The 11755-nt window shown below is 35.1% G+C and overlaps 1 protein-coding gene across 1 annotated transcript in view; it reads left to right on the top strand.

The window, feature by feature from the left end:
* The first annotated feature begins 6683 nt into the window (after nucleotides 1-6683).
* Nucleotides 6684-11755, top strand: part of CTSO (cathepsin O) — a 61970-nt gene continuing 56898 nt past the window's right edge. Inside the window, exon 1 of the mRNA XM_001375224.3 lies at nucleotides 6684-7097. Coding sequence (XP_001375261.1) covers nucleotides 6684-7097 — 414 coding nt within the window. The remainder of the gene's footprint in view (nucleotides 7098-11755) is intronic.

Below are 11755 nucleotides of genomic sequence, written 5' to 3'. Positions count from 1 at the left end.
TCCTCTTTTACTCTCCAAAACCTTACCTTCCTAAAGCCTCTAATCTTCCCCCTGGCACAAGACAGGTGGGAGAATTCCTACACCCTTTCCTTCTCCCTTCTTCTTAATTTCTTTCCACTATATTAATTAAATCACCATAAATTTCCAGCTGACTTGGGTAATTTTTTTTATTTGGGATATCCATGGAGACCAATAATTAATATAGTTTAGGTCAAAATGCTAAAATTATCCTTTACAGGTTCATGGAAGATATATATAGATATAGATATAGATATAGATATAGATATAGATATAGATATAGATGATATAGATATAGATATAGATATAGATAGATATATACATACTATCTCCATATATTAAAATGGAAGCAATTTATCTTTGTTTAATTCTTTATTATTGTGATTCCTTTTTAAGTATATTTTAATTCCTGTGTTTGAATCCCAGAGTCTCTACTGTAAAAATAATAAGCAAAAAAAAACAAACTACTTATTGAAAATATAAGGATAAAAAAGGATTTCTAACTCTAAGAGATTCTAACTCCACCCAAATAAAACTCCCTGGTTCTGCAAGGAACCACTTCTTCTGTTTCCACAGGCTACACTGATACTTCCTAATCTGACTAACCCAAATTTTCACTATTCTACAATAAACTAAACACTATTATCCTTATAAGAAGCATATAACTCTTAACTTTGCCTCCAAATTATAAAAATAACAAAGGCTAGCTGGCTGAGCCTCAGCAAGAACCAAGTTAAGACTCTGAGCCTTAGCAAACTCAGAGTCCAAACCAAAGACCAGTTCTTTCTTTGGTCTTCTCAGATATAAAAACAATTTATGAAACAGAAATATACATTCACTAGTGTTTCCAAAGTTGGAAAAAGAAAATCACTTTGCTCCTTCAGGTTTTTCCCTCCTTTTCTTTTACCTCACACAGTGAAGAGAAAGAGAAAAGAAGATGCTAGGACTCTGAGAGAAAGAGTGTAACTGCCAGATACCAACTAACACAGAAAAACCATTATCCCTCCCCCACACACTGTCAACATTTGAAACTGACACTGTCTCAAATCTGTTTCAGATTCCAATTCTTTTTCAAGCCAGCTTCTTCACTTCTTATAGTTCAGGTCTTTTCATCAGGAATGCTGGGGAGTTCTCTACCTCATCAAAAATCCATTTTCCCCCTGTAGGATTATATTCAGTTTTTCTGGGTAATTCTTGCCTGTAAGCCTATATCCTTTGCCTTCTGGAATGAGGTATTCTAAGCTTCCTATTCCTATATAATGATGACTGCCAAAGCATTTTTTTAAAAAGATAATTGCATAATGGTAAAATTGTCAGCTATAAAAGTCTAGACTTAAGATATATACAGTTGTACCTGTCAATGAATATAAAAATCATTTAATTGCCTGAGAGAACCATGGCCTATATGAAATAAAAAGAAAGTATATATATATATATATATATATATATATTTCTAGTCCACTGGGAATATATGCAATTGATCAAGTATTGTCAAGATTTGATGGCATTCACAAAGTCAGAGATTTAGTGTTTTAAAAATACCCTTGCCTTCTGTCTTAGAATCAATATTGTATATAGATTCTGAGGCATAAGAGTGGTAAGGGCTAGGCAATGGGGGTTAGGGGTTAAGTGACTTGCTCTGAGTCACACAGCTAGAAAGTGTCTAAGACCAGATTTGTCCCCAGGACCTCTTGTATCTAGGACTAGCTCTCAAGCCACTGAGCCCCAAGTATTTAATGTTTTTAAGAAAACAAAGATGCACAGAAGTTTTTTTTAATATTAAATTTTAATGATATTCAACAAAGGTCTAGATTTTTAGGAAGTATAGAGATTGACATGGACCCTATCCAGTGAATTTATAATCTAAATTAAATTTAGATTCAATATAGGAAGACAAATGTTTTTCTCATGTTTAAGAGAGTAAGAACAATGATGAAACTGTATACCTAACATTTTGAAAGGTCTAAGATTTTACTATTAACATACAAAGTTGCCAGAGGTTTCATTATTACACATGACTCTCAGTAATACATTCTTCATTCCCAAAGCAATAGCTTAAGGAAAACTTACTTAATATTAGAGCTTGATATCAGCAGGCCTGGCCTGCTAATTTTAGAAATAAGGGAACTGAAGCACAGGGAATTTAATGTTTTTTTGCCCAAAGAAAAAGGTAAAGATTCTGTGTATACAACATTTTATATAGCGTTTTTGGAATAACAAATGATTACTCATTGAATGGCTAGATAAATTTTGGTACATGAACATCATAAGGTATGATTGTTCCATAAGAAACACTGTAAAGAATTTAGAGAAATTTGGGGAAAAATTTTTTAAACTATAACATGAGATATAAAGTAGAATCAGGAGAATAATGTACATGATGACTGAAATAATGCCAAAGAGAACAATATTTCAACTAAGAATGTTACCTCCAGAAAGAGAACAGAAAAATAAAACATGAAAGACTTAATTTATATGAACATGTTGACTTCAATGACAATATTCTGTGTGAGGTGTAGGGTCAGGGAGAAGTTGAGCTTGTGGACACAATATATTATGTAGATATAAAGAAAAGTAAGTTCAACACATAGAAGATTTCATTTGTGTAATATCTTCTTTTTTCTTTATATATAGAAATGCTTGTTTTGTTCAGATTTGTAAACATTTGGAATGATAATTTAAAAAAAAACACAATATTGAAAAACTTCAGAATTCTGACTAATGTAGAGGCAAGGCAAGATATCAGATGATAGTGCAGCATGCTTCCTTCCTTTGGCAGAAAGGTGGTCACATATAAGGATAGACTAAGGCATGCATTATTTTAAAGGACCAATGTTGTTGACTTATTTTGCTTAGATATATTTCTTTGTTAAAAGAGGGGTTAAAAGGAAGGGAAAGGAAAGGGAATTAGAAACAAGTTAATGTGTTTTAAAAGTACCAAGAAAACACATTAAAATGTGTTATATTAAAATGGGGGTGGGGGTGGGAGAAGGATCTGATTCACTATGGACAATAGAGACAGCATCATTTCAGATAACAGTCTCCAATAGAAATGGACAGTCTAAGTTCCCCCCAAGAGCAATGGAATTTTTTCTATGCTCTCAGAGAATCCTTCATACTTTTAAATTTTTCCCAATGGAAAGGGATAGATAGGAATCAATAGGCACCTATTTTATGTCAAATTCTATCTCATACAAAAAAATTTGTTTGGTCTGCCCTAGAAATTAGAGGATTAGCTAAACTAACCCCATAGATAATTTATTTTCATAAACAACTCTTTATCAAAGGTACTAACACTGAGCAAGGCTGATTTATTTGAGTGGTGAAGAGACCAATATGAAAGAGATTGGTAGGAAAAACTCCATACAACCCACAGAAGTCATAGAATCAATCATAATTGGATAAGGTCTCTTAGAGGTGATAATGTGGAAAAAATCTAGAATGTAGACAGAAGGAAAATCTAAAATGAGTTAGTCACATGCACATGCTGTCAAATACAAGATAATGTCATCTGTGTTAAGAGAAATGAAGTATACAGAACAAAGGATATCATCAATCCCAATGTTCACCCTAGTCAGCCTGAATCTGGATTATTATGTTCATTTATGGAGACAATTTATGAGGGAAACTAACAAAACCTGAGAATGTTCAGAGGAGCGTTACCATGACTGTGAAAGAAATTGAAGCCACATCCTGTAAGGAATGGTTGAAGTAATTGAAGTTGGGTAGTTGGTTGAAGTAGGGTAACAGTAATTCTTTAGAAAAAATTATTATTTTGGTCTAGTGAAAAGATAAGAAATGAACAAAAGAGCTTTCTTCAAATATTTTAAGTTTATTATGTGGAAGATGTATTATGCTAAACACAACAACCAATAAGGTGAGGGATTTTTGTTATATTCATAAAAATTATTGAACCTTATATTTTTAACTGATATAAAGTATTATCCATTGTTTTAATGGGAATCAATGTATATACATATACATGTATATGCATACATATAAAGATTGTGCACACAGTATGTGCATATGTGTACATGAATACACAGATACATAAAATCATTTCATATTAAAGAAAACTTATGCCTATTTAATTCCCCTAAAAATATACCCATTAGTAACTTTCTGTTGTATTTCACCTATGGATCATTCCCTCTCAATAACCAGTAGTATAGAATGGATTTACTTGGACTCCTCCTTGCCCTCATGCTATTTTTCCATTGATGGAAATCCTCACTATGCCCATCATACATAACACTAGATTTTTCTGGAAAAGTCCAAATGTGAATCTAAGAAATGCATCTTGAATGACCTGTACAATGTCATTACTTATAGGCTTTGAGAAAAATCATTGCCATTTTCTTGGTAACTATTTTGTTTCTCTCAAAAAGGTTTTGGTCACTTAACAATTATTTCCACAGAACTTCAATTGTTTCTTCAGAATTTTCATCTCATCACTCCTTTTTTTTTTTTTTCAGAATCCAGCCACAAATATCCCCACTTCAAATTTAGCTTCATTAATTCTTGGAAATTTATTCCCCAGAAAAAGAGAATCTATATATCATTTCAATATATCATCTGGACAAATTTTTTAATTAAACCAAGTCTAACATTTGCCAATGAAAAGAACTTCTGGAACTAACCTTGTCTTGCCACATTTTTTTCTATTTCAGATTCATTCTTTTCTTTGAGACTATTTTTAATTTTCCCTTTCTCTATGGTCTCATTCACGAAAAAAGATGCATTTTTTTTTTTACACCTAGTAAAACCTAGTATGCAAACACATACCATAGATACACAGAGACTGGAGTAGTTTATGTGTGCATGTACTTACTGCTTCTCAATAGAAGCTTTGTGTTTTGAATTATTTGTTGCCGTCTAATATGAGATTCAATGTTTTTAGTGTACATTAAAAACTAAAAGCTAAGCTTGATCTTTTTAATAAGTTAAGCTCACAACACAGTAATTTATTTCTTCTTTGGTTATTACACAAGTAGCATGTTGCATTGGCACTGATGTTGAGGTCAGAGTATTTGAATTCAAGTTCTCATTCTCATATTTATTATTAGGCAGTAAGGTGGTGCGGTGGAGAGGGCACCAGACTTGGAATTAGAAATATCTGAATTTAAATCAGAACTCAGACACTGGCTATGTAACCTATGCAGGTCACATCAATAATCTCTATTTATCTCAATTCTACACCTGTAAAATGGGGACACTAGACTAGAGTAGGAAACAACAAATCACTCCAGTATCTTTGCCAAGAAAACACCATGTACAAAAATCCATGGGGTAATGTAGAGTTGGACAGGATTAAAGAGCAAATCACATAACCTTAGTGGTACTCAGCTTAGTCATTTTCCAAATGAGGGAGTTCCATTATATATTCTCATGGGTCCCTTCTAGCAAGTGATGTAGTATGAGTGCTCACTTTGAAAACTTAATGATTAGAGGTTCCCTAAACTAGACTGGCTAAGGCAACAGATTCGTCTTTTCCAAAAGCCTTTTCCTCATGGGGCCTTAATAGAATCAGTAGTTTTATTTTGTTTTGTCTCAAAAGTAGAATTTTATTTCTTAGATTTTTAGATTTATGGCTACCTAACAAAAACTCTTTTGATGATTAACAGACAAGGCAAACTGAGAATTTAAGTAATGACAATCATCATCTACAGAATGCAAAACTTGCAAAAAACAGAATTAGAAAAAAATAATCATGTTTATAAATGATCCTTAATACTCACAGTCTGCTATGTATTGAGAGTTTAATTGCATGACTGAATGAACATGAATACTTCCAGGTAGGGTTCTGATAAACTTTTAAGAAGACTCTCTGGAAGGGAAATAAAATATGCAGAATACATAATATTAATACATAATAATTAACATTTTCACCATCATTTTCTTAGTGTAGAAAATCAACAAAATAATAAATCAGGCCCTCATTTATAATATTAGCCTGTTTGCAAGGAGTAAGTGCTAAACATTTAACAATTAGCTTTAATAAGCTACTTCAAGCTTATTGCTATATAATATTTATAATGTTATATTAATGTGCAAACATTATTGCTTATTATATGTAGCATTATATTCTATAAACATTACATGCTATTTTTTATTACATTTATGGTTCCTATCTTTGCATTATTATAAATGTTTATGTTCATAAATTCCTCTTATGTGGTGAAATCACTTTATATTATAGTTTTTATTAAAGAATAAATAATATGTAAATCTATATTTTTAAATAAGTATTATATAAAATATAAATTCTATGTTTATATTGTTGATAAATTATAAATTGCATATGTATTTAAATAAAATATGTAGAATATACTTATTTATCTTATACACATTAAAGTTTTAGGTTTTTAAATTTATGTGCATATATACATTTTTATTTTATTTTGACTGACCAAATTTATTTTTAAAGAAATACACTTATAAATGATTCACTATTAGTTATTTATTTAATTTATTTCATATATATTAAATAATTAATTGGATGTGTTTACTTAGATTACCTTTAAATATATCAATGTATAAAATAGAAATATGTTCACTTAACATATAAATTAGATTCAATTTAGGATTAAATTAGATTTCATTTATGTGACAGGGGTCGGGATCAGGAAACCAGAACCCCAAGAATTTGCAGTAGTGTCTAGCAAATGAGTCTGAAGCTACAGGAAAAATTCATAGGGGGCGCCCCACCAGGCCGAAGTGGCGGGGCCTTGCGCCCTACGCAGCGGCAGCAGCCATGTTCACCAGCGCAATCTTGCGCCGGGCTCCGTAAAGGCCGTCCCTGCAGCCCATCCCCCGTCCACAGCTGGAGAGGGAGGAACCTCCAAATCGAAAGAGAAAGCAGGCCCGACGAGCCGGGAGGAAGCCCTCCTCTGAACCCCATGAAGCCGCCGGGGCTGCAGTGGCTTTGGCTTTTCTGGAGCTGCAGCTGCTCCCTGGGCTCCGGTCACCCATCGCTCTCCAGGGGAGCCGTCTCGGGCGCAGCAGCTGCAGCAGCGAATAGGAGCCACTCCAGTCAGACCCCCCCGGAGCGCAGCGAGAACCGCTCCACAGCCTTCCGGGTACCGATCCTTCCCCTCCTCTCTCCCTCCTCCTCTTTTTTTTCTTTCTCCTCTGCCCACTCCTAGCTCAACTTTATTTGGGCAGCAGGCTAGGGCGGGAGAGACGCCTTGGGGAGAGTTAGAGCTGAAGGAAATAAGCAGGGATGGAGAAGGGCGGGGGGCGGGCGCCGAGAGGACACACTTCCCAGGAAGCGCGACTTTTTCTTTCTTCGAAGGATAATGTGATTCTCTCCGTCTCTCCCTGTCTGCCTCTCTCTCCCTCTCTCCCCTCACTTGTTCTCTCGTTCTCTCGCTCTCTGTCACTGCTTCTGTCTCTACCCCCCCCCCTTAAGTTTTCAGCCCCCTTGCTCTCTGTCTCTCCCCCATCTCACTCACTCTCTCTTTGGCTCTGTCTCTGTCTCTCTCCCTTTCTTCCTCGCCCCCACTGTCCCTTGTTTCTCCAGGCCTCCATGTCTCTAGTCACTGCCTTTGCTTCTCTCCCACTCTCCATTCTTGACTGTCTCTAACTCTTGTTTCCTTTGAACACACAGCTGGGCAAACCCCCCTACTTCTCTCTGGGTGTCTATGTACATCTCGCCCCTTTTCCTTCCTCCCCTCTATCCCCATGGAAGAATGTTATTTTTATTTTAATATTGTTATTATTTTAATAACCTACCCCTTCCATCTGAGCATCAATATTGAGTATTGGTTCCAAGACAGATGATTGGGTGTGGGCTAGGCAATGGGGGTCAAATGACTTGCCCAGGGTCACACAGCCTGAAAGTATCTGAGGCCAGATTGGAACCCAGGATCTCCTGTCTCCAGACCTGACTCTCCAAACACTGAGCCACCTTTTTATATTATGTTATTGTCTTTAAATGTTTTCAGGAGCCCACCGGTATTAGCAATCACTTCATTCAAAACCTTGACAGGAAACTAAAAGTAATGCAATTTGCCCTGGGTCACATGGATTTTACTCTTTGCTTTTCTGGCACCAAGTTGTGAGTCTCTGAAATTTTAAAATGTTAATCGGGGAATTATAAATATGTCACAAAAGCCAAAAGTGGGCTTGTAGAAATAGAACTTCCCCTTGAGGAGTCTCCCCGCTGTTATATTTTTAAAGAAGGAGATAATACTGGATCTTGGAACAGGACTACAATTAGAAGCCTTCCCAGCTTTTCTTAGAGAAAACATTGAGCTTCTCAGAAATTGTTAGGAGGGTGATTTAAGGGATGGGACCAGATGGATAGGTTTGGGCCAGTATCAGAAGATTAACAGGTTTGGGAAGGCCAATAAACCCAGCCAGGCAGAGCCTGACTCTAAGATGACACACACAGACTACTCAAATAAAATGGGAAGTAGGTTTAATAAAAGAAATAAGATAGGGTATAGGATAACTTATAGCTAATTTTCCTAACTAATAACCCAGGATCTAATATCTCTTCACAGGGATTTTTCACAATGATTTTTCCTACACTAATCCTCTCTTAACTGCCTAAATCCCCATTCCCTGATCTTGGCTAAACTACAACTAAATCCCCCTTAGCAGCTTTTAAGGAAAGGGTCTGTGTAAGCCTGATAGGGCCCAGAGAAGGACCTAGATGCAAAAGGGCCCAGGCCTGGTCTCACAATCAGATGCCAGATGGTTCAGGATCACCAAAAACTACAGTAGATAAAACCAATCAGCAAAGCAGGCAGGGCTGCAGGACAGCAAAACAGGATAGGGAGTTCAGGGTAATATAGGGTAGTATCAGCCACTAAGGAAAAGCAGCCTGTTTCTCCAGGTCAAAACCAGAGAAAGACTCCTAAACCTCAGCTAATTGCCTCTCCCTTACTTCCCCATTGTAGAATTCTCTCCCTGTTAGTCTCATGCCCCTGCAAAGTTGCTCTAACCCTCTCTTCCTTATAACAAAAAGTAAAAGATCTTAGATTTTAAAGGAGTTCAATAGCAATAGCTGTTATTCAGTCATGACCCCATTTGGGGTTTTCTTGGCAAAGATAATAGACGGGGTTCATCATTTCCTTCTATAGCCTATTATACAGATGAGGAAACTGAGGCAAACAAGGCAAAGTGATTTGCCCAGAGTCACAGAGCTTAGATTTTGAACTCAGGTCTTCCTGACTTCAGGCCAGACACTATCCACTGAGCCACCTAACTGCCCTTCCACAGCAACAGCCCACTTCTTCCCCAGAATTGTAAAAGGATTTAGTTCTGTGAGCCCTGACCACTTGTCTGATTTCCTAGGACTGGGCCGCTTGACACTGGTCCTCCATCTCAGAAGCCTTTTCTTCTTTGATTTTGGTTTTAAAGTCTGTACAAATAATCACATCACCATTATATCAAGGTAATCGGGCTTTTAGGCAAAAGTTAGATTTTCTAAGAGCCTCGAAGAGTAGCAGGGAAGGAAATTGCATCAGATAGAGGAAAAAGTGATGGCAAGAGTAAAGAAGGATAAGGGGAAGGAGTCAGAGTGGACTTAAGTGTGCTTGACATCTCTTGTAGTAAGTGGTAGTGTAACACCACAGTGACTTCCAGATTCCTTATGATTAAATTACCATCACAGAACATGAGGATGCCCTGCTGTCAGTTGTTAACTGATAAGAATATTTGGCAGAATTGTGTTTCTTGACATTTTGATAACTTATCAGAGCCTTCTCATGAACAATCAGGGCCTTATTTTACTTTTTTAATAATTTACTATATTATTAAATATATAATTAAAGAATATATCATGATATAACAAAATATATGCAATGTGATATTTTTCATATATAATGTATATTTATAACATGTAATAAAATGTATTGTTTTATATAATATTATAATATAATTACAATACTTATATATCATTACATTATAATAATTATATTTTATACAATTACATTATAATTATATAATGCTATATAGTGTAAACCTTGAAATTTCTTAGACTTGTGAATGTTGGAAATTTCACCATTGGAAAGTTTCATACTTGGAAAAAATTTCCTACTGATATTAAGAACTCTATTGGAATGTGAACCCCTTTGGCATGGAAGGATCCTTCTCCTCCCTACCTAAGACTACTTTAGGACAGAAAACGGCTTGCTAAACAATGAAAGTACTTTGATCCATGCTTATGGAAGGGACAGGAAGTTCTTTGAGTCATGATTGATTTTAGAATTGATACAATAGAGATACTTGGAATGACAGAACCAGGTCAAGGTTTACAATAGCAATCATAATTATAATAATATATAATACAATTGTATAATGTGTTGCATAATTCCATTTATTATAATTGTTACATCATTGTATTATATATTTTATTGCTCTATACTAACTATTATTGTATAATTTTATCATATATTATATATTTTATTCTGTTATATAAAAGTATATTTTATTATAAAACAAATTATATTTTATTATCTATTACTATATGTAATATTAATACATAGTATATATTTTTATTACTATTATAGACCCAAAACCTACTGACCCATTCTCAGAATGTTTTTTAAATATTTGAAGGAAATGCTAATGAAGAAAAAATTTCTTCCCCAGGACTTCTGAGAGAAAGGATCTTATTTTTTCAATGGCCAAGAAAACCTATAGGCACAGAACCCTTTGAACACTTTGGTCTCTCTCTGGTAGATTTTACAAAAAAAAAAAAAGTTGATTAAATCACATTGCATTGGAATCTTCTTTAAAATATGTAGTTTAATTTCAGCCCCAAACTCTCTTACTATTTGGAAACCAAAGTTCCTTGCTGCTACTTCCTCTCTTTCCCAGAGCTGTTTGATCAGTTTCCACTAATACAAATTCATCTGTCTCAATGTAGATCTCTCAATTCTAAATCTTAAGGTTTTCAGGGAATATTTAACTATATCAAGGATCTGGGATTGTGTTGGGGTGAGTTTTTCCTTCATTGATGCAGATTGCCACCCCACTAGGGTGAAGTATGCAGCTTGTCTGTCTTTGAGAGTTTCTGTAGCTGAAAAATCCCATGACAAAGAAGCTGATGATAACGCAAAAGGATAGAAACATCTCCCCCATCTTTATCTTAGTCTAGAAGGAGAGAGGATTACAATCATAGCCTTAAAAATAAAAGGCTTTGAGGACAGCTGGTGGTTCAGTGAATTGAGAGCCAAGTCTAGAGACACAAGGTCCTGGGTTCAGATACTTCCTAACTAAATGTCACTGGCAAGTCACTTCATCCCTTTGCCTAGCCCTTACTGCCTTGGAACCAAAACACAATACTGATTATAAGATGGAAGGTAAGGGTTAAAAGAAAAAAGAAAGACTAAGCCTTTTTTTTTTAAATGACACAATTTCAGTCCCCTCAGATATATTTAATCTTATCTTGTTAGCAATAAAACCATTAGACAAAATGAAACAATAAATTATTTGAGATATTCTTCCCTTATACCACTGTACTAAGAAAAAAAAGCCCTATATTTCATCATCTATCTTTCAGGAGCATTGAAGGCCATTGCAACTAGTTCAGCTAGTGGAATTTATCTGAATTCAGCTGACATAGAGTGTTGCATTTGCTTGTATAATTATTTTATATGTATATTATTCTTTTCTTTCTGTCTTTATCTCTCAGTATCAGTCTAGTTCATAAATATTTTCCCCAGTTTTTTTATATTCATCATTTGTCTCTGTTTTGTGCAGCCTTTCTACAACTGATAGACAT

The sequence above is a fragment of the Monodelphis domestica genome, chromosome 6 (assembly GCF_027887165.1).
Source record: "Monodelphis domestica isolate mMonDom1 chromosome 6, mMonDom1.pri, whole genome shotgun sequence".
Lineage (NCBI taxonomy): Eukaryota > Metazoa > Chordata > Mammalia > Didelphimorphia > Didelphidae > Monodelphis > Monodelphis domestica.
Note: the sequence above shows the minus strand (reverse complement) of the source record. Positions and strands in the feature narration are given on the sequence as shown.